The sequence below is a fragment of the Alternaria dauci genome, chromosome 4 (assembly GCF_042100115.1).
Source record: "Alternaria dauci strain A2016 chromosome 4, whole genome shotgun sequence".
Classification (NCBI taxonomy): domain Eukaryota; kingdom Fungi; phylum Ascomycota; class Dothideomycetes; order Pleosporales; family Pleosporaceae; genus Alternaria; species Alternaria dauci.
In genome coordinates, this window is record NC_091275.1 from 2,475,243 (window position 1) to 2,497,361 (window position 22,119).

The following is a 22,119-nucleotide window of genomic DNA, read 5'->3' on the forward strand; positions in this document are numbered from 1 at the left end:
TGTCGCTTGCTCTCGGCGTCGTCACGCTGGTGTCGCGCCGCTAAAAACGGACAAGACGGGAATCGTGCAGGAAAAGCGACCGGACACTAAACACGCCCACCTCCTTCCCAGCACACGACGTCGCCAATGACGGCAGTTGCGCCCCCCGTCAACTATCAGAACATCAACCGGCAGGCATGGAGCGCTGAGGGCGTGTCCAACGGAGGTGGCATGTTTATGCCTCGGAAGAGCGCCCAACGTTCAAACTCATCCTCAAGCCTCTCGTCCCAGGCCTCGGCCACATCGACCATATCCGCCTCATCATCGGCATCCCAGCCAAACGGCGCCCTGCAGCAGAACGGCACCGACTGGGCTGCCACCCGCAAACCAAAAGCCCCCAAGGGACTATGGCCCGCGACCAAGACTGAGCCCATCGCCGGAATCTCTGCTGCACGCCCCCAACCCATCGCCTCGACAGGCCCACCATCCTCAGCCGCCTCGGCCATGAGTGCCCTGCAAGCACCTTCCGCCATGGTCCCCTCACAGCACAATGGCCCGGTGCCGGCCCAGCAACAGCCCAACGGCGCACAGCGCGCCCAGGGCCAGGAGAGCACCGCTGTACTGCACCTCGTCCCCATGAACGGCACCTTTGAGCGCAAGACCATCACCGTGCCCTTCTTCCCCGACGTCCTCCGCATTGGCCGGCAAACCAACAACAAGACCATTCCCACGTCACTCAACGGATACTTCGACTCCAAAGTGCTATCACGCCAGCACGCCGAGGTGTGGGCCGACCGCCAGGGCAAGATATGGATCCGAGACGTCAAGTCGTCCAACGGCACTTTCGTCAACGGCTCCCGCCTGTCGCAAGAGAACCGAGACTCTGACCCCCACGAGCTACGGGAGCAAGACATGTTGGAACTCGGCATCGACATTGTCAGCGAAGACCAGAAAACCATTGTCCACCACAAGGTCGCTGCCCGCGTTGAGCATGCTGGCATCTACGCACGAAGCAGCAACGAGATGATCGACCTCAACTTTGGCGAACTAGAGGGTCCCCAACTCTCCAACATCATGGGCGGCAGCCCCCAACAGCAAATGGCAAATATGCGTGGTCGCACACCCAGCCAAGGCTCGATGAACGGCCAGCGACTCCAAGGCCCAGGCGCCATGGCCAACTACCCAAACGCTCTCCAGCAACCCCGACACCCCAACTTTTGGCTACAACCCATCACCATGGAGCAGGTAGTCAAGAAGCTCAACGTAAGTCCGGCGCGTCTGCTGAAACCAGCCCCTTGCTAATTATAGCAGACCGAGATCAAGGCTGCAAAGCAACAGTCGCAGGACCTCCAACAGACCCACCAGTACATCAACGCCATCCTCTCTGCAGACACTAAGAAGGAGCCTGCCAAGGCTTCGCCAATCAACCAGGTCAGGATATCTCCAATCAAAGATGGTAGCATCAAAGCGAGGTTCTCAGACCCACCTGCGCCGCCTCCACAACAACCTTTACCTGAGAAGCCCGACGTGGCATCGTCCCTTAGGAGGTCCGATACCGAGCGTCCAAAGACAGCGTCCCCAGTCCGCTCCGACGCACAGTTGTCCACCCTGACAGAGGCTCTGACCAGTGCAAAGAAAGAGATTGAGACACAGGGAATGCGACTACGAGACTTGGAGACGTTGCTGAACGAGGAGCGTCGCGCAAGAGAAGACGCCGAGGAGCGAGCGGCCCGACTCGAACGCGAAACAAACAAGGACCATGGAGATGCTGAGACCGTGGTTGGCGATGATGAGACAGAAGAGCCTGAGGCAGCTGACGCACAGCACGAGGAGCTCACTGGATCAGAGAACGGGTCCACATCTCCCACCAGCGCCGAGGACACCACCGCTCGCTTGCAGCAACGCTTGGAGCTTATGATGTCCGAGATGAACGAGATGAAGCAGCAAATGGAGCGATACAGAGAGAGAGCCGAGACGGCTGAAGCCGATCGCAAGACTCTGGCAGAAATGATTGAAAATCTAAGAGAAGACAACGCAAAGATTGCGAGCAAAGAGAGTCAACGGAGAAGCAGGAGCAACAGCGCGTCAACAAGGACGACCGCTAAAACCCTCGTCGATGGCTCAGATGGCGAAGCTGAGGAGGGCGAAATCATGATCATCAAGGAAAAGGACCTTGACGAGGATGGCCCAGAAGTGTCCCTTCCTACCAAACGCGAACAGAACGGACATGCTGTTGGGCTGAACGGCTCGAAGACGGCCGTGAAATCTAATTCCCTGGTTGCTCATCGGCCAGATTTAGGTTCCATGTACTATGGCGGTCCAGTCGGAGCCATGGTCACTGTCGTTGCAATAGGTGTCGCAGTCATGGCCATACTCAATCAGTATCCCAAGGCCGAGCGTTGAAAAGACGCACATTAGTCTTCTATCACTACGTCAAGAGGAACTGGCCTGGCGAGGGCAACATAATAGGGTCGAGCCCTTGAGAAGCATATCGTACGTCAAGGTTCGAGATATGGTTCTTACAAGGTGGTGCTCTCTATCAAGCCGACAAACTACGCTGCGCCGCGATACCCTCTTTTGGACTGCTTGCGACAACATCACTTGGATGTCTGAGACACAGTGTTGTGTGGTAGCAACGCCGCCCACGAGAGCATTGTAGTTGCGATGGTCCAAGACAGAACCGTCTATCGAACTATCTACGCCATCACTATCGTCCATTCTGGGACACCGGGAACCCGAGAGGTATCACCCGTATCCGAACACTACAACATCTTTCTTTTCCATTCCAGCGTAATTTAATGGGAGGTGCATGGGCTTGTTTTCCTATAGGCGCTCAGGACGGTGTCCGTCTTCTGGCCTTCCAGGCGTACTTTCGTTGGGAGGCTTTGGAAGCATTGCAGGGCTCTCTAGCCCAAACAGTCACTTACTCCAGTCAGCGGACAATGAGCATTTTCCTTTGTAGCAAACACGACTAGCTTTTCCTTTTTTTTTCTCCTTTTTATTTTGTCTTGGGACTTTGGGCGTTGGATGATACGCATGAATAGGGACATGGTGTGGGATCGAGTGAGCAAGCAGGGAGAACCTTTTCACACACTTCAATGATACATACTTGATTCTTTCCCGACATGTTATGACTTGGACCATGAACTTGTGGCTGTGACTTGATGTGTCATTATTTCGAACATCAAATGTTCTCGTAGCTGACGTGTGTGGGTATCTGCATGTTTGACTCTTGGCCGTCCAACTCTTATCCCCTTCCATGTTCATAACTTCACTTCAGTCCAATACTAACAGTGACTGAACTTAATGTGCGTATCCTTGTCTCGGGCACGTCATCTGCTTCTGCCTCATGCTCTGGCTCTCCTGATGCCTCTTCGCCTGTGGCACCCCGACTTTCCACCTCGATATCGTCAATTGCACTTACATTACCCAACTCAACCCTGACCCAGCAATCATCATCGGATTGGAAATGTAATCCTAGTTCCAACGCCCGCGGTATCGCCCGTCCTGTTGCTTTGAGATAGATCTCCTCTCCTCCTTTCCCCTTGCCTTGCGCCGTAATCCCTCCCTTGCCCACATTATTGTTGTTATTATTACTACTACTGCTACCTTTGCTCATTTCCCCCACTATCTGTGCCTCCACATCTCGCGCTTCCAACCGCCCATTTGCTTCTGCATACCGTCCACCCCTTCCTCTTGCTTTGCTCAGCGAGTTCGCCGACTGCTTCTCGCGCTTTACGATCTCGTTGAGGAGCTTGCGTATGCGCTTCAGGGTGGGTATGTACGGTGTTGTGGCGGTGATGTAGAGTGTTTTCGCAGAGCCGGACGAGGAGAATGGGGAAGAGATTGGGGCGTGGAGGAGTGGCCGGGTGGTAACTTTTGCGTCTTGGACAGTGTTAGAATGGGTTGGAATGTTCGGAAGGGTGTACGTACTTTTGGGGGGTTTGGGAAGTTTTTGGCGGAGCTTGGGATTTGTGGTATGTAGTTTGGAGGGTTGTTTGGGGTGGAGAGAAGTGGGAGAGGGTTTCTTTGTGGGAGGATTTGGTTTTGAAGTCTTCTCCCGCTTCTCTGACGTGCCGTCTGCCGTGGTGGTTTCGCTGGATGGTGGTTGTGGTTGCCCGCATGGAGGTGTTGGGTCTGTCATCGCTACATCTTCCGGCCCTTGACGTTTGCTCTGGGGCTTGACTCGCCCGTTGATTGATCGCTTGACTCCTGCCATGGTAATGCAACAGCCGGAAACAAATTCTGCAGTTGCGTGTGATGGTCTGAGAGTTTGGCCCGTCGCAAAAGCCGAGTCGCGTCGCGTCACAAAAACTTATCGATAAGTTGGCTGCTGCAAGGATACCCGCAGCTCGGTACCTCCTGCCCGCCCATCCAAGTCCTCAGATCCCAGAAACCCGGTACGAACAACACCAATTAACCAGTAATGGCCAGCTCTATCCGGCAACGGCTCCAACACATCCACCTGCCGGGCCCCGTTCCCTACGCGACAGCAGCCCGTCTCCAGGAACTCCTCGTATCGCGCTTCCTCGCCTCGAAACCGCCATCCAATGCTCCTTCACCACCACCACACATCATAACCGCCGAATTCACCCCTGTCTACACTTGCGGTCGACGAGAGATTGGTACCGTTTCACCAGACCAACAAGCCTACCTCCGCGAACCCAACGGCGCAAACGTTCGCGCAGACTTTGTCGAAGCCCTCCGCGGCGGCCAAACCACGTTCCATGGCCCAGGCCAACTAGTTGCCTATCCCATCATCGATCTACGCACGCATAAGCTCACGCCTAGACACTACGTCTGTATGCTGGAGAAGAGCCTGATAGCGACTTGCGCAAGATACGGAATCAAGGCCATGACTACAGAAAACACGGGTGTCTGGACGAGTCCAGATGACAAGATTGCGGCGATTGGCGTTCATATGAGACGCAATATCACGAGTCATGGAGTCGGGCTAAATGTCAATACAGATTTGTGGTGGTTTGATAGGATCGTTGCGTGTGGGTTGGAAGGGAAGAGGACGACTAGTTTTGCCAAAGAGGGCGTGGTAGGGAAGAGCGTTGAGGAGGTTGGGAGAAGCTATGTGGAAGAGGTGGGGGAGAGGTTGCTCGGCGTAGAGGGTGTGGAGAGGGTCGAGGAAGAGACAGTTGCTGAGTTGTTGGAGATTTCAAGAGGCGGGTGAAGGTCCTTGATGCTATACTAACTCAAAGATATGACAGCAGACGCACGCCAGCCAACATATTGCCTTGAGGCCGCTAGCTGAATGGCGCATGTCGAGGACGAGGAGAAATCAGCAAGTTAAACGGTCCCTCATACACATATTTGGACTGGACATCCAAGTTGTAGTCGTGCCGCTCGGATGGGCAATACTGCCGTGCATGCCTCCAGAACATAAGTTTGAGCTGTGCCGCCATCGCGGTAGTTGAGATGAGTGTAATATGGCTCTCAGTGAGAAAAGAAGTAATGACATGGCCAGAACGACCAACACCGACGTTAACAGTACACGGAGTAGAGAGGAAGAGGTAGAGCGGAACCACAATGCATATCAAACAAATCTACGTCAGCTGGCTGAAGGGTATAGAGCGAATAAGGACAGACGGACAGATTATCGTACACAGAAAAGGAAAACAGTATGAAACTACAAGCTCCATCCATCCAGCCAGCGTGATTCATAAACGCTTCCCCTCCAAGTCGAGAAAAAAAAAGGAAAAACTGGCCTTGCCAAATGCTCAGACAGCATGAGAGTGCATATCCGATTGTCTGTACCGCCACCACTTCTTCTCAAAATCTCCTTCTCTCAACCCTCCCTCACTTCCTCGATCAACACTTCTCGTACCTGTACTTCCACTTCCCCTTGCAACGACCACTGATGTGTTTCCCAAGGTCCCTTCTACGTCGGCGTTGCCTCCACTTGCCATCCCAGCAACGCCACCGCGATTCCGCCACTGACTAGCCTGCAACTCATACACGTCGTCTTTCTCACCCGCCAGTTCCTCCAGCCTCGCTCGTTTCGATTCCGGAACGAGGAAGCTGGTCAGCATACCCAGGAACATGAACAATGCAAAAATTTGCATCACACCATGGATCCAAGGCGTAGGGTTATCGTGCGTAGCCCCCTTCTTGATCATGGGCGCAAAGAAGATTTGGGCAAACACCGCGCCCAGCTTGCCCATGCCAGCACTGAAGCCGTGGCCTGTACATCGCACTCTTGTTGGGAAGATCTCCGCTGGCGTGATAAAGGTCGTAGCATTGGGTCCAAAGTTGAAGAAGAACTGTGCCAGTACGTAAAGCGCTAGTAGGTGAGTTTTCGTGAGGCCTTGCCAGGCGAAGCCAAGGACGCAGAAGATGATGGTCAGGATGCCGAAGCCAGCTATCTGAATGGGTCTACGGCCAATGGTATCGACAGTAAAGACAGTGAGCCAGTAGCCAGGCAGGGCGCCGGCGCAGATAAGAACGATCTGGCCCGTAGCTGTGTTGCGCAGATAGAGGTAGAGATTGTCGCGTTGGTCGAAGCCCATTGTTGATATTAGAGAAGGGGAGGAGAATCCAAGGCCGTAGAATGCTAGGTCTAGGAAGCTATGTGGTTGTCAGCTAATCCTGCAGCTATGTCGCGGAACTACATGTACTTACAACCAGGACATGGATGTGCCGAACAGGCGGATAGCTTGTTTCTTTTGCGAATAGAAGCGCAGCACTTCTATCAATGTAGGTCGTGGCGTCTTGAACTTGGCCATCTCACTGCGCGTCTTCGCTTGCATGACTGGATTGACCACATTTCCTTGCTTTCCGTAGCGGTATTTTCGCGCATCAACCGAGGCCTTCTCGACATCGTACAACACGTCGAACGTGTATCGTGGCGTTTCCGGTACGGTAAGCCGGTAATAAAGTGCGAACCATCCGGGAATGCCCCCAAAAGCAATGATAATCCGCCACATTTTGTCAACACGCATAGCACAAAGCCCTACGCATTCTCCCACGTTGGCCACCCCGATCAAATCGTCTTTGAAGATGATGACTACGATGAGGGCTACCAAGGCGGCTGCGAGTTGACCAAGGCCTTGCATAGCGAAGACAGCTGCAACGATACCGCCTCGGTATTTGGTGCTGGCGAACTCTGCTGTGATGACCGCACTGAGGGGATCTTAAGGACTGATCAGTAGAGTAGAGGATTGGTTCTATGATGAGTTTGTACTCACAGTCGCCACCCACGCCAATTCCCATTACAACTCTGTAGAAGATGAGCACACCCACGATTGATACAGTGGCCGATTCTCCACAGAGCGACTGTGCAAGTGTTGTGCAGATGATGATCATCAGCTCCACTCCATACATCTTCTTTCTTCCTAGCAGATCGCCCAAGTATCCGAAGATACACTGGCCGAAGATGGCACCAGCGGATGTTGCGACCTTGATCGCTGTATCGGCATCGTGAGGCATGACTCCTTTGTGTTTGTCATCTTGCCAGTATACGATCCCTAACAGAATGACAGCAAGGTTGATGGCAAATAGCTGGATATGATGTTAGTCGTCCTTCAGCCTCGCGCATAGTCTTGACCACCAAACTTACACTGTAGGCGTCGGTAAAGAATCCGATTCCAGTCACAACTGCCAGGCGTATGTGGTACCATCCAAACGGTGCTTTGTCGACCTCAGCGAGGGCCATGCGCCGGCGCTCATTAGGATCCGCGATATGGGTCTAGTAGCCTTGTTAGTTGCGAAGTAAGATGTCAAGGCCGGGATCATCATGTACATAAACTCCAGGTACATCTCGGTAAGCCGAATTTCCCACGCGTCCAAACGAAAACATGAGTGGCAACGGAGGTTGATGCTCTGGAGGGAAGGTGAGCACCGCGATTCAACGACGCCCATAAGAGAGGATGGGATGACGGAAGCCTATGTCAGCCCGACAGCCGCAGTAAGTACAAAATGCAGGCAAGGCTGATTGGTGGGGCAGCTGTCAGACGAGACTTGTATTGTATTGCGTTGCGGTATAAGGCCTGCAGCTATGTGCTGCTGCATGGCCGATGTTCTGTTAGGAACGCTAGGCCCATGCCGAGAACCCGAGGTGTTGAATCGCGAGGGATTTGATATCATGCCGCTCGACATCAATTGGTGAAAGGTCCGAAGCAGCTTTGGACAAGACTTTGCGATCGAGTTCCGCAGCACATGCCACGCGGGAGGCGTTGGGAGACGCACCACAGCGCGCGTTCACGTTTTCCCGGTGTCGCCAATGATTGGCTACCGGGACACGAACTCCAAAATACACCCATGTCGCTTTCGATACTCATGGCACGCCCCGTGTTCCTGTTGGCTAGACGCTTCGCAAGAAGACTCGAAAAGAGCTCAATGGAATTGTGCCACGCCCGCCAGGGTCTCGGTGCCATGGACCGTTCTCTTGGGATATGTCCATGCCGTCGTCTAGTCTGGACTCTGGGGAACATGGCGTGAGAGAGGAGCACCATACAGATTGCTGATCAATCCTCAATCAAGCCCATGTCTGCGTGGGGGCAGTAAGTCCGGACTGACTCAATCGCGGCCTGTGTCATTTCCAACCACACTGGACTGTGGCTGACCATGTGGGCAGAATGATGCATTGGTGGCGCTTCTAAGTCTGCAATCTTGTCGTCGGGGATATGTAAGAAAGGATGAAATATGCGGCAACCAGCCTGTAGTCGGCGTCCAGAATGTGGTTGTATCAACGAATCGTTGAGGTTCCCTGGCAGGTGTGACAAGATGAGCGAGTCGTAGATCTGCCAGCATGCGCTTTAGCAGCAGCCCATAACAAGACTTCGCAATACCTGGGAGTGTAATGCCACTCTCAAAGAACCGCAGGCCTGCCTAGGAGAAGTTTCACTTTGGCCACCTCGACGTCCCGATGTGACGCCGTTGTCAAGCCGAGCACTGGGTTATCGCCCCAAAGACCTTGAACATCCTGTCCTCTGCAGCATAGAAATCATCAGTCGCCCAAGTTTGGCATTAGCATAGGTCTCAAGCAGCACGAGCTTTGTGATGGGTAGGAAGACAGCAAGCACTCGATGCGGATGTCTAAAGAAGCCCTTCGTCGAAGGCCAAGGCAGGCGTTCATTCGCTGTATGTTAGATCTGTAGAAACGGCCTGTCTCTTCCAGGTAGTTGATGATCTTCGTAGCCTTCGAGCACAGTGCGTGGTGGTTGCGTCTCGTGCCATCTGGCGGTGATGTGGCTGGTAGTGATGAGACTATGGCTTCGTATACCGTAGAACAAATCCAGATATGTAAAAGAGTGACATTGAAGCGCCAGTAGAGCACAATGCTGTAGCTAGCAGCGAAGATGGCCGCGATCTGGAGGGCCGTCACGACATCCGCAATGAAATGTCTAACGAGAAGGTTTTATCGCTGGTCCGTGTGGTAGAATTCTGCCCTTTCAGTAAAAGAATATGCATGAAGTATCTGCAAGACAAAAAAGAAGAGTTTGGGAAGAGCGAAGCCTCAATGGTAACGTGTTGCTCTGACGATGTTCATGTTCGTGTTCTGGCGTTGCAGCGCGACTTGCCCAAGTGGACCTCTCCGCGCCAGTCCGTAAGCGGCTAGCTCCACACACGTTCGAAATTGAGTCTCGCTAAGCACATGTCGATTTCGCTCTCGCACGACCGAACCCGCGACAACTCCCACCCTCGATACTAACAACAGCGTCACCAGGTAGGAGGCTCCACTGCGCTCTATAGACAATCGGTTACTGACAGATCTCGTACAGTCCCCAGCCAAAATGAGTACGCCATACTCCCATGCATGCCCGCAACCACGAGCTTCGAGACTGACTGCGATATAGCGAAGGGTACCTCCAGTTTCGGAAAGCGCCACAACAAGACGCACACGCTCTGCAGGCGTTGCGGTACGTGATATCTTCCTGGGTGCCGGCATTGGAGATGCAAAGGCATGGGCATAGGGACAAGGGCTGATTCCGATGTTTAGGTCAACGTTCCCTCCACATCCAGAAGCACACCTGCGCCTCATGCGGCTACCCTGCTGCTAAGACCCGCAAGTGTACGTTTGCCTGAGACGCGCGCACCGAGAGCGAAGATTAACATTGGACAGTCAACTGGGGCGAGAAGGCCAAGCGAAGGAAGACCACCGGTACCGGCCGCATGCGATACCTCAAGACCGTCAACCGCAAGTTCAGCAACGGATTCCAAACTGGCGCCCCTAAGGGAGCCAAGGGCCCCACCGTCAAGTCCTCGTAAACGAAGCAAGCAAAAGGTCGATGACGAGGAGGAGTAGAGGCGCGATGAAGGCCATTCGGACGGGTGCATGATCGGAAAGCGGGTTCTTATAGGCAAATGGTATTGCTCGGCATGGGGCGTTCTGTCATCCCTCTCCCGGTTGCTGTCCATCCCACATGACGAATGAGGATGGCATCACCGTTTGAGCGCATAGCTCTGGAGGCATAACTACGGAAAATTCATCATGTTCTGTCACGAAATGAAAGCATGAATCAAGCCACAGAACGTGCCAATTGATGCGGATGAGCGAAGACGTACTGATGAGCTGCAGGATATCGAGGCTTCTTGACGATCGTTCCATCAACACCCCAGCGAAGGACGCAATCATTCACTCTCTACACCCTCGGACTATAGCATTTACGCGGATGCGTGGCTGGTGCCTGCACGAGTGCAAGACAACTATACCAAATACAGCTCTAGGCATAACTCGATCGTATCAACATTCCACGAAGGACTCATCCTACTTGTGTTGCTGTTTTGCTCAACTCGATAATTTCTTGGAACCAAACAGCTTCCCTCTAACATGCTGAGCTGATCGCCTATACAAATCGTATACATCGTTAACATCTCATAATCCATACATCCAGTTGCCGAGAACAAAAAATCCAATACACCATCAATCGCCTCGTTACTCCCCACTCAGAACCATCTTCTCTCCTCAATCTTAGTCCACCATCTCCCCGTCTCGCCTTCCTCTCTCGGACCCACGAATTCCAACACCTGGTTGCCTTTCCCAATCCTGATATCCAAATCAAATATGTCACTCGCACTTCTTCTCTCATCCTTTGCGCCCAAGCAAAAGCTCGCCCTCACGCGGATGCCACCCTTCCTTTCTTTGGCTACCTCGCTCAAAAAAGGTCCAATATCCCTCGCGACACGATACGCGAGCGCTGAAGGAGTGAATTTGGTCTTGAGTTCCACCGCCCAGCGGTTAAAGTGCTGTGCCCGTGGCACAACGCGTGGGTTGCCAAAGTTGGGAAACTGACCTGGATCGACTGGCTGGTCGTGCGTCGGCGATGCGGGAGGCGTCACAATGGTGAGCGCTGTCGAGGAAGGGGAACGCGTGTCGAGCCAAGATTGGATGATTTCCGTGTCTCGGTAGGAGTCCTCGTACCAGGTCATTAACCAGAATGAGATTACGAGTTGTTTGAGGTTGTCGAAGGAGCGGAGACCAGTTAGTAGAGGATTGGTGATGGGTGTTGTGTATGACAGAATCGGGCAACCGTTGTAGCCACATATCTTGAGCTCTTCGACAGTGGATGCATGGTGTAGGGCGATGGTTTGGAGGAGTGGTGCTTGAGGCGGCCAGCCGTAGTTTGGCTCAAAGTGAAAGTCTACGGGCATAGGGAAGCCACGGCGGTAGGCGGCTAGGATGCCTGCGAGGTCCTCATCTTCAAGGTTGTAGATGAATTCGGAACCAGATTGGCCGGGGTCGATGGCTGCCAGTTGTTGCCCTCCCGCACCCCAAGTGTTTCCTGCGGGAAAAGAAACGCCAATCATGACAATTTTCTTGATCGGACACCAATGTAATGCGCGTAATAACTCTCGCTTTTCGTCACGTGGGATACCGCCTTCAAGCTTGATCTGCTCGACTCTCCGCATGTGAGGTGCAAACTCGTCAATGAATTTCCGTCGGCGTGTACGTTCTTGTATGTCTTCCACGGTACTACATTTAGCTGTAAGTGGCTCGCCAGGTCCTGCATATTGCGTGTCAATGCGTAAGTCTGTCAATGTGCATGCCAAATGTGCAACCAAAGCCCGGCATCGGTTCTGAATATCAACGGACGGCTTATTGTGGCTGTATATTCTGTCCATTGGCCAGCCCAGACACTGTATCTTGGGGTGTGCTTCGAGAAACTCCAAAAACGGGCCTTCCAGCAGGTAGACATCTTGGGGTAGTACGGTAAGCTCCAACACCGCATTGCGAATCTGAAAGGCACGCAGGTGTGGGAAGCGCAGCTTGCTGAGTGCAGACAGGAACACCTCAGCATCAGTAACTGAACCAGAAGGCTCGACATTCCTCCGACGCCAATGTATCCAGTCTAGATTGAGACTGGCGATGGTGGAAGCGGAGTTTGCAATTAACCACTCCATTGGGGGTCTGAGATCAGGCACGGACTGTCCAATAGATGTAGGTTCGGCATGTACCGGGTTTGCATCAACGTAGTCTCTAATCTCCGAAAGTTCCTCCCACATGATCGCATCATATGCCCTTGCCTTGTCTCGCAACTCTTGTGTTGAGGAGCGCGGCCATCGTTCCGGCAAACCCTCATGGGATATTTGGATAGTGGTACCAACGAAACCTCCTGCTCCATTATGCATCTGATAGTACTGCCCGCCACGAGAAAGTGAAAACTCCATGAACTGTAGCTGCTGAGTTTCCGTTCGATCCGTCATGTCCTTTCCAAGCCTACGCAGGCGGATGCTTTCAAGTCTGGTTGGGTTGTTTTGCAAACGCGAGAACAGCTCGGCTTTGTCGAAGCAACAGCTCTCTAGCCACAGTTTGCGCACGGGCATGCGTTGTGGTCGACCTGGATCGAGGAAGCCAGCAACGAGTGCGTTTGTGAGCCTCCAATGCCCGTATACAATCCGCAGTGTGTGGACATTGATCAAGTTCGGTATCGCGAGCTTGACGAGGGTATGGAGTCGTTCGTCTTGGGAGAGATTATCGGCGTCGAAGCGCATTCGTGGGAGTTCATTGAAGATGTTGGGCGCTGGGAGGTGGCATCGATGGGAGAGTGTCTGAACTTTGGACGCAATTTCAGGGTTACTGCAACATTAGAGTGATTTGCATAGCAGACTTGGTGTACCTACGTCGCAAGTATGTGCAGTTTTTGAACAATAGGTGTATCGTCGTGCTCATCAGGCTCTCCGCGGCCTCGCTCCCCCCATAACAGATCCGTCTCTTCGTTGAGGTGCAACTTCCATTGGTCGACTAGGCAGACGTTCTGCCACAGTATATCCGTCGCATGTTGGTTGAGTGTGTGGGAGACTAAGGCAACGTGCTTGAGAGTACGAGTGTCGAGGTAGGCGACGATGAGTTGAAGCAGCTCGCTAGGGAGAGACTGTAGCTTGGGGAGGGGTTAGCATTTTTCGTCTAACCAGGGGATTGAATCAGAGACGCCGCATAGTCGCACAAGGGGGGCATGGTGCGTCCGAAGAGCGAGCCAGGCTCGTGTCAGAGTACATACAGAGAGTGGGTGGTTTTCGGCCCGCGGATTTGGCGGCGAGGGGGAGGCCATGGCGTCTAATACATCAGTACATGGAGAAAGCAGACGTGATTACAGATGCGCATCCTGTACAAAGAGTGATGGTCTTAATTGCGCATGTTGAAGAGTAATGAACACTCCAAGTGTGGATTCGTGAAGCCTAGGCAGTGATGTGCATCGACGCCATCGGTGGGGTCCCTGCCTCCCCCACAGCCACCCCTGTCTACCTATATATGTGAATGCCACGCCATCGACAAACGCAACCCCCATTTTGTTCGATCGGGGCCAAACAGTGATGCATTGCTTGCGGGATGCTTGATTCGCGACGTAGAGAGGCCGCTTATGTCGAGCGGCCTTAAGCTTCCTTCTCTGTGTTCGTTGTCATGTCCTGTTGATCCTTCGGACCCCGAATCATCCTGTACATGCCGATACTAGGCGACACGTCTTTGAATCCATACAGCGGATATAGTTTTTGTGCTGGACCGTCAGCTACAAGGCTCACATACGCCAGAGGCGCGTGCTCGTCTACATAGTCCAAAAGCTTCTGCACGATGCGCTTTCCCAGTCCTCTGCGCTGGTGATCTGGGTGCACCGCAATGTCCACCATGATTAGGAAAAGCGATCCATCACCGACTAATCGGCCCATTGCGACGACATCCTGTGCAGAGCCAGGGGTTGTGTCGTCAAGCATGTGTCTTCGTTCGTATGCGACGATGCAGCAGAAGGAGTTTGCGAGCGATTTGGGCACAGCTTCCATTGGTGGGGGTGTCATGCCAGCGAGCTTGCGAATATCGTGGTACCTTTGCGGCGTCGGGAGGCCTTCGAAAACGACATATTCTGATGCGGTCATCATGTAAAGAGAGGGTGTGCTTGAACTGACAACACGCTAAATCTCTAGGTGTTGGTATTAAATAGCTAGCACCTCGGAGTGGATGCGGAATAAAACCATGGCACGCCCTACGCCGGATTTCTCGTGTCGACTCAATACATGCGGGCTGTCCAGTATTTCCATATTCCGGAATACTCTCGACACGTCTACAATTTACTGGTCTTAGCCGCACATATGGCTCGTCATGGTCGCGGTACAATTCCAACATCATGCATAGTCGTCACGCGAAGAAGCAACTGCCTGCCGGTTTGGTCGTGCACCCTGGTACCGTGTCCTGATCTGCGCTGTCATCACGATAATGTCAAGTATGAAAACGAAACCAATGCTGGACGGCCAACCAGAGATACACAAGACAGCCAACACGACGATGGAAATTGGTGGTCAAGACCGAATGACGAGAATAGCACCACGTCTGGATGTAGTGCAGGTGCAGAGAGACAGTGAACGACAATTCTCATCTGGCTCATTCTGGGAACCATAGTGCGCTGTTGTTACTCGTCAAACGTTCAAGAATATGTGCTTGCGTGTCGCGCACAATCGCCAAGGTCTGATAATGAAGCAAGCCATGGAGAAGCCGGCCTGTATGCTCCACGGCGCCCTGTTGAGTAATATCTAAGTGCCGTGTCCGCGTAAATGCGATGTCAACGCAAACTGAGAGTTTGGTGGGATGTGTCGCACTGCAGCTGTAAAGATTACCCTACATGGGAACGAATCTTGGACGACCCAAGAGCGTTCTCGAAGCTGCAAGCTGATGCGACTACGAGATGCTGCAATGTATATGATCGTGTGGACTACAATAAGCTCAGTCGCATGATGTTGTGTTACTTCCTAACTTTGGACGCGGAATTCGCGGGTGCTGAGAACTAGGTTAGTGGGTAGATGACCCACAGGATTGGAAACAAACCTGCAGCTATTCAACAGGTAGTTTTCTTCACGTCAGCAATGTGTGATGATATTCGTCACCCGTGCGCCATACCAAGCGGATTGGCAACCTGTCGTTAATCTGAGCCTATGAGGCAGAATTCAACAGGCAGACATCGGGTAGCCTGTGCTTGGCTGCGCAGCCACTCGACTGGACTCTTCTTTGGAGTCTGGTGCTTCCATTCTCGAATTGGCAGAACCATACGGCTGACGTTGATGACTTCCATGAGATTGTTGGCTAGACGCACCTCTACATCATCATGAAGATAGTTGAACGAGAGTGAAACTGAGGCCAACCCAGACGAAACGCATCGAGTGTGCATGTCGGCCAAGCACATGCGTATCCAGATGCGGTGCTTTCGGCAAGGCCGTGGTGCGCCAGTGACTTGGCGCAGAGATAAATTGGCCTTATTTGCTAAATAAAAGCATACTGAGGCTGGATTCACAAGTGAGTGAGCGTATCAGTCATCGGGTATATGACAGATTGATGTCTGGGAAGACACCGGTATAGAGAGCGAAGACGGCTGTAAGAAATTTGTACCTGGCTGGCGGATAGGCCTAAGCCGGGAACCGCGAGACGCGAGGCGGGTGAGTTACTTGCGTAATCCTTGGTGGAAACAGATGGACTATAGTACACCGGGTCTATTGTTTCAAGGCGTGACGTCGCAAACATCTTGACTCGACACTGTTTCTGGAGACCGCGGAACGGAAGCAAGCATCCTGACTCTCTTGACCGGTGTTTCTGCCCTAGGAATCGCCGTCTGAAGAGGCTGACCTCGGCATGAAGGAGGTTGTAGTCGCCGATGGAGGCTCTTGGCCTGTTGTGGGTGAGCCGATGGACACAGGGTCTAATGCAGGATAATATGACGCTGTGCGCTGATGGCGAAAGCATTCTAGACGAAAGCTGAGAGAAGACAAGAAATTGGGCGGAAGCATGAGCGTCGGACTTGCGACGTCGGCTCTCCTCATTTAGATAACCTGATGTTCGTGGCGAGGGAGCAGGGGCTTTAGGCTGAAAATGGCAGATGGCGCGATCCGCACGCGACTGCCGGGCGATCATTGGATTCTTGGGCCGTCTCAAAATAGATTAGCCCCATATGCGGCACAACAAAGGACACCATCAGCACCGATCTTCCCTCTGACACGCGACAACCACCCGTCACCACGCTCATGTTTCCAAGACGGCCGCGCCTCTCGCATGCATGAGCAAAGTCGTCGATTCAGCTTAATCGGTCAACATCAGCTGTGTCTCTCATTGTCAAGGGATGATCCCAGGTTCTTTGTGCAGCTTGCGTAAAGTGTCACATATGCACGCAATCTGTATTTGATCACTCCATTCTGGTAGGATACTCAGAAACATACGCTTATCAAGCTTGACCGTCAAGTCTCTTACGAAATCTTTAGCGAGTCAGGTCTTTACCAGCAACCAAGTAAACAGACTTGTGCTACCCAGGTGTGGACTGCATCGTCGATGATTACTCGTCAAGACTGCGGTATGCAGCGATCGCCCTCGTACATTTCTCAAGGTCTCCCTTATCAGCTTGGTCTACAGCACGCTAAACAAAAACGGTTGCGAGCGATGTTCAACCTATGCCTGGCTTGGCAGTGATGTTGCAGACTCAGCACAGCCAGAAAACTCTTGGTCCTTGCAGGCCACTGAGGTCGTCAAACAAGCGAGGTTACTATTTACAATCATAGCCGTCAAGCTCGTTAGAGGCCATGATCCACTCTCACGGCTCTGACACACAGCGTCCCGCGGCTGCGCACAGAATAGCCGTACTCGAAACTCCTTTCCCTGTTAGAGAATGTCGACACGAGCAGGCTTACATTTTCAGGCAGTGAATATCCGAGAGTGAGTCCCGCAGGGTCTATATGTAGTGCTTCATGCACCCGCATTTCTCATTTGAACGCTGGACATCTTTTGAGACCCGGTATTCTGGTTATCGTCACGCTGGTAGTGAATCTTTCTGTTGTTACAGCGCTCGCCAATATGGCTCTTCCTTCAATATTATTAGCGGTAGCTGTGCTGGGCGCATATGCACTATACAAGTACTGGAATTCTTCTCGTCGGCAAAGAATACCAACAGGTCTCAAGCCTCTACCAGGACCTAAAGGTATGACAATCTCTTCATCCCTAGATTGAATAGACAGATTCTACAGCCGGACCCTGAAGATCACGCAAGTGTCTCGGTTGACATATTTGCGCTAGGCTACCCTATACTTGGCTCCGTGCCCGAGGTTCCCGAGAAGAATGGGTTCATCAAATTTGCAGATTGGGGCAAGCAATACGGGCCTATCTATCAATGCAACTTGGCTGGCCACAACCATGTCTGGGTATCTAGTGACAAGATTGCCAAAGATCTGCTATCGAAGAAAGCAGCGATCTACTCGGACCGACCACATATTCCGTCTTTGATAGACGACAACCGCTCAAGCGCCCAATATCTTCCGCTCCTCAGCCGAAATGGTAAGAACCATTCACATGGGGTTGTACTACTGTTTTTGCTGACGTTTAGCAGAGGGTCATACTCGTCAAAGGAAATTCGCCAACATCATCATGCGCGAATCGGAGAAGGCTACGTTCCATCGCTACCCTGAAATCGAGTCAACACGTATGTTGACTGAACTGCTGGATGCACCGGACCAATACAACCACATCCTTGAGTCCTTCATCTCACGTGTCACTTGCCGGCTTGCTTGGGGCCATAGCGAAGGTAGCGATGAGCTGAAGCAACGCGCACGCGAGCTTCTCATCGGTGTCTCACCCACGGGATCTCTAAGCAACAAGCTTCCCTTCCTCATGTCTCTCCCTGATTGGCTGTCCCCACCCAAAGCTTGGGAGAGGCGACGTGCGATCACTGAGCGTACGTGGTTTCAGACGATGCAAGAACAAGTTGTCGACGATATGCGGTCAGGACAAGCCGCTCCATCGTGGATGAAAACGTTCTTGGATGGCCGCAGCAAATGGGGCTTCAAATCCGACACCGAAGGCGCATATGCCGTAGGCATGCATGGCATCGCTGGAGCTCTCACTATCGCTGCTCCTATGCAGACCTTCTGTCTAGCCATGACATATTATCCACAGTTCCTGCCTATGTTACACGAAGAGCTTGACCGCGTCTGTGGAGACCGGATGCCACGTTCAGAAGACCGACCAAACCTTCCTTTCCTACGCGCCATCATTCGAGAATGCATTCGATGGCGCCCACCAGTTCCCACTGGCATTCCTCATTACCTGATTCAGGATGACGAGTACAATGGCTATCATATTCCCAAGGGTAGCACCATACATCCCTTGGAGTGGTAAGTCAGGTCAATCTGTTGGACGCATTGGAAAGCTAACTGAATTTCATAGGGCCATATCTCGTGATCCTGATCTGTACCCCGACCCGGAAGCCTTCAACCCTTTACGATGGATCAAACCAGAGTACCCCACCTACCAAGAGCCTCTTTCTCAGTACCCAACTATTATCAACTCAACACAATTTGGTTATGGCCGAAGGACATGCACTGGGCAGGGTGTGGCCGACGAAGATCTGCTCATTGGCATTGGTGCGATTGCCTGGCTGTTTGACATTAAGAAATTACCAGCAGAACCCACTACCCCACCCGTCATGAAGCCAACAAGGACAGAATACAAGATTGGCATGAACGAGAAGGCTTCAATTTCCAACGAAGAGCTCAACGCGGGCCTACACACGACAGAACCAACCATGGAAGAGAAGATTCTTGCGAAATTCTCATACCCTGGATGCGGCTCAACGGACGACACGCCAAAGAAGTCGAAGGCCGCCGAGCCAGCGTATAAGCCGCTGGAATGGGGCGACATCACCAAAAAGCCCGAAGATCCAACACTTGACTACTCCATTCTACTCATCGCGAAACCGATACCCTTCAAGTTCGATTTGACGCCTCGTGACACTGTGCGAATGAACACGGTCCGCGATCTCTTCAACCAGGGCGTCGAGAACGGCGATTATCCGGAGTCACGGAACTACTGGGGCCCAAACCAGGGACGGGACTTACCTGTGGGCTGGAGTAAAGTATAGGATGTGTTACTTGTGATTTGTGAGCCCTGCATATGCAGGCTTGCTCAACCCAGCACGCAAGCTGCGGGCGGGGACCCGGTGCTGACGCTGCAGCGCTGATCATTGATGTATAAAGTAAACGATAGTAATTTATTTGGACACAGTGTTGGGGATGCTGAGGGCAGTTGAGGGCGTCATGTTGCTCCTGCATGGTTTTGGCGTTAGTGGTGCTGCGGCGATTTGATAAGGGTATTATGATGTAGACATTCTTCAGCGCTTTTCCTTTGTATATTCATCTTCTCCAGTGTATTGATCAATGCCTATCTTGCACTGCAATCAATGTTGACACTGCTTGCATGTGATGGCCATGGCATAGACCCGAAAGCGATTAGGGAAGCGGAGATCGGAATGATAGCATGCTTTGGATGAACAAATCGCAGCACGCTACGGCTTGCTTTTATCGTAGTTCATCGTGTGCTGACCACCATCACGAACAATCCTTCAGCTCGCACGGCACTAGCGCAGAACGGTGCCCCTAGCACAAACACTGCCTAGTTTACGCGCTCGTGGTGAAGGTATACACGTGAGGCTAGCACACTCCAGCCACACTTGGGCATCATCTAGCCACGCCTCTGACATCACGTATCCTCGGACCGAACGGCCGCAACGCGACATCGCCTTCCCGCAAAGCACCAAACACGACATCTCAATGCGCCTAAGATAACTAAGCTCAGCCCACCCGGAGCTGAAATCGCTAAAATGATGCTCGGCCTTGCATTTACCGCGACGCGTACACAGATCGCATCCTATCTCTTTGGCGTCGCGCTCTTCAGCATTAGCTTCCTCGTCTTCCTCAATAGCTCGATATCCTTCGTCATTACACAGCGCATTGGCCAATCACGAAATGTAGGCGATGCTGTCGGCACCCTGGGCTTCGTGGATGAGTTGGTAGCGCTCATTGCGTGTCCCGCATGGGGCTTACTGAGCGACAGGGTGGGCGTGAGGAGTGTTGCTGTCATGGGGTACAGTATTGTAGGTGTTGCGCTGTGGGTTCTCGTGCAGGCGAAGAATGTCTATCCGCAGTTGCTGCTTGCGAGGGTGCTGTTTAGTCTGGGTGGAAGTGCGACGTGAGTTCCGAGAAATTGGGATACTGAGGCATGAGAGGCTGACATCCAACCAGTGCGACTATGGTCACGGCAATTCTGCCCTCGATGACTATTGTCAAAGAAATCAAACCTGACCCGCGATCACCGACACAAAGCCGTGGTAGATCGCATGCGCCGGCTGCTTCGATATCGTCCGAACTCACTATCACGCCCGCGCGCTTCCGCTCCAACTCCCCGGAAGACCATACACAGGAGACACCCTTGAAGAAGGACTCGGGCGCATCCACGTCGCAACTTGCCGGGCTGGTGGGTATGTTCACAGGGTGCGGCGCCTTGGTCGCGCTGTTCGTCTTCTTACCTTTGCCAACACAATTCCAAAATGCTGGCGAGCGTCCCGCAACAGCCGTGGCAGATGCTTTCTACGTCGTAGGAGCCATTGCTCTTCTTGTAGCGCTGGGCTGTTTCTTTGGCCTGCGCCAGCTACCCGGCGAAGAAGCAAAAGGCTGGAAACGCCTTGCTAGCAAAGGAGACTACAAAGATGTAGACAGTCATCTGACACGCGACGTTGTGTTGTCCTACCCACGTCTCTTTCTGGAAAGTGTTCGTCTTGGTTTCACATCGCCAAACATCGGACTCGGCTACGTTGGAGGGTTTGTCGCACGCGCATCCTCGGTCGCTATATCGCTCTTCATACCCCTGTTCACAAATCACTATTTCCTGCAGACTGGCCGCTGTAAAGTGGATTCCAACATTCCCTCCGATATCAAAGTCGCCTGTCCCGAAGCCTACAAGCTCGCAGCCATGTTAACGGGCATCAGCCAACTCATCGCACTCATGTCTGCACCCCTCTTTGGCTACCTTTCCGGTCGTTTCCCTCGCTACAACATCCCTTTGCTGGTAGCAGCTATGTCTGGAATCGCAGGCTACTCTGCATTCGGATCACTCACGAGCCCGGACTACAAGAGCGAAGACGGCACAGGCGCAATCTTCTTCATCGTGGCGTTACTAGGCATCAGTCAAATCGGCGCTATCGTTTGTTCCCTCGCCTTACTCGGCCGTGGCATCAATAATGACGAGCACGCCTCAACAGCAACCTCGGCATCTGTTTCTGTAAACGGAACAACGTCACATCCATCTGCAGGCGCTACACCGCCACACAGCGCACCCATCACTCCAGTGGACGAAAATGCTCCTTTGCTTCCAGAGCACATGCACTCTTTGCGCTCTGCTTCCACCTCGAGACGAGTGACATCGCATAATCACATCAAAGGCTCTATAGCGGGAACGTATAGTCTGCTGGGTGGCTTTGGTATCTTGCTACTGACTAAAGCCGGTGGTGCGTTGTTTGATAGCACGGGGCCTGGCGCGCCGTTTTACATGATGGCAGGATTTAATGCGCTGCTTTTTGTGGTTACGGTTGGTGTTAGCGGGCTGCAGGGCGCGAGGAGGTGGAGGATGGGCGTGGGAGGGTCTTAGAACGTGGTGTGCCTTGTGAGCATGTGTAAAGAATATGTATTGATGGGCTGGGATGAGACATTTGTTAAGTCTTTCCCAAGGAAGGAAGTAAATACCCTCTTACGATGATATTGGTATCTCACCTCTGTCGTCTATGGTTCTTTTTGATCAAACATCGCAAGTGAGTTCACTCTTGAACATGTTCAATCACTTAATATTTGGAAATGAACAAAGCACTATTCCTAGCATCCGTACGATTTCAAAATGATGTAGCA

At 52.6% G+C, this 22,119-nt stretch overlaps 7 protein-coding genes across 7 annotated transcripts; 4 read left to right on the forward strand and 3 right to left on the reverse strand.

The window, feature by feature from the left end:
- Window positions 1–126: 126 nt before the first annotated feature.
- On the forward strand, window positions 127–2,382 carry ACET3X_005373 (uncharacterized protein; the record flags this gene model as incomplete). Its single annotated transcript, XM_069451570.1, has 2 exons — window positions 127–1,242; window positions 1,291–2,382. The coding sequence occupies 2 exons, from the start codon at window positions 127–129 to the stop codon at window positions 2,380–2,382; spliced, it is 2,208 nt and encodes a 735-aa protein (XP_069307417.1).
- Window positions 2,383–3,250: 868 nt separating this feature from the next.
- Window positions 3,251–4,198, reverse strand: ACET3X_005374 (uncharacterized protein; the record flags this gene model as incomplete). The annotated part of the gene is made up of 2 exons (XM_069451572.1): window positions 3,251–3,864; window positions 3,913–4,198. 2 exons carry the CDS (start codon window positions 4,196–4,198, stop codon window positions 3,251–3,253), a joined length of 900 nt encoding a protein of 299 aa, XP_069307418.1.
- Window positions 4,199–5,708: 1,510 nt separating this feature from the next.
- ACET3X_005375 (uncharacterized protein) lies at window positions 5,709–7,786 on the reverse strand (the record flags this gene model as incomplete). The annotated part of the gene is made up of 5 exons (XM_069451573.1): window positions 5,709–6,555; window positions 6,610–7,120; window positions 7,191–7,488; window positions 7,547–7,675; window positions 7,730–7,786. The coding sequence occupies 5 exons, from the start codon at window positions 7,784–7,786 to the stop codon at window positions 5,709–5,711; spliced, it is 1,842 nt and encodes a 613-aa protein (XP_069307419.1).
- Window positions 7,787–9,328: 1,542 nt separating this feature from the next.
- On the forward strand, window positions 9,329–10,197 carry ACET3X_005376 (60S ribosomal protein eL37; the record flags this gene model as incomplete). The annotated part of the gene is made up of 6 exons (XM_069451574.1): window positions 9,329–9,355; window positions 9,647–9,655; window positions 9,711–9,726; window positions 9,786–9,848; window positions 9,929–10,000; window positions 10,052–10,197. The coding sequence occupies 6 exons, from the start codon at window positions 9,329–9,331 to the stop codon at window positions 10,195–10,197; spliced, it is 333 nt and encodes a 110-aa protein (XP_069307420.1).
- Window positions 10,198–10,875: 678 nt separating this feature from the next.
- Window positions 10,876–13,478, reverse strand: ACET3X_005377 (uncharacterized protein; the record flags this gene model as incomplete). Its single annotated transcript, XM_069451575.1, has 3 exons — window positions 10,876–13,006; window positions 13,051–13,307; window positions 13,428–13,478. 3 exons carry the CDS (start codon window positions 13,476–13,478, stop codon window positions 10,876–10,878), a joined length of 2,439 nt encoding a protein of 812 aa, XP_069307421.1.
- A 2,902-nt stretch (window positions 13,479–16,380) lies between these two features.
- ACET3X_005378 (uncharacterized protein) lies at window positions 16,381–19,644 on the forward strand. The gene is made up of 5 exons (XM_069451576.1): window positions 16,381–16,596; window positions 16,660–17,369; window positions 17,465–17,722; window positions 17,775–18,558; window positions 18,611–19,644. Exons 2-5 carry the CDS (start codon window positions 17,246–17,248, stop codon window positions 19,302–19,304), a joined length of 1,860 nt encoding a protein of 619 aa, XP_069307422.1. The 5' UTR covers window positions 16,381–16,596; window positions 16,660–17,245; the 3' UTR covers window positions 19,305–19,644.
- A 259-nt stretch (window positions 19,645–19,903) lies between these two features.
- ACET3X_005379 (uncharacterized protein) lies at window positions 19,904–21,865 on the forward strand (the record flags this gene model as incomplete). Its single annotated transcript, XM_069451577.1, has 2 exons — window positions 19,904–20,410; window positions 20,464–21,865. Exons 1-2 carry the CDS (start codon window positions 20,043–20,045, stop codon window positions 21,863–21,865), a joined length of 1,770 nt encoding a protein of 589 aa, XP_069307423.1. The 5' UTR covers window positions 19,904–20,042.
- Between the last annotated feature and the right edge of the window lie 254 nt (window positions 21,866–22,119).

Coding starts and splice junctions, on each gene's coding strand:
- ACET3X_005378 (XM_069451576.1), top strand. CDS start 17,246: ATGGCTCTTCCTTCAATATTATTAGCGGTAGCTGTGCTGGGCGCATAT. Junction 17,370..17,464: donor GCCTCTACCAGGACCTAAAG/GTATGACAATCT, acceptor TATTTGCGCTAG/GCTACCCTATACTTGGCTCC. Junction 17,723..17,774: donor TCCGCTCCTCAGCCGAAATG/GTAAGAACCATT, acceptor GACGTTTAGCAG/AGGGTCATACTCGTCAAAGG.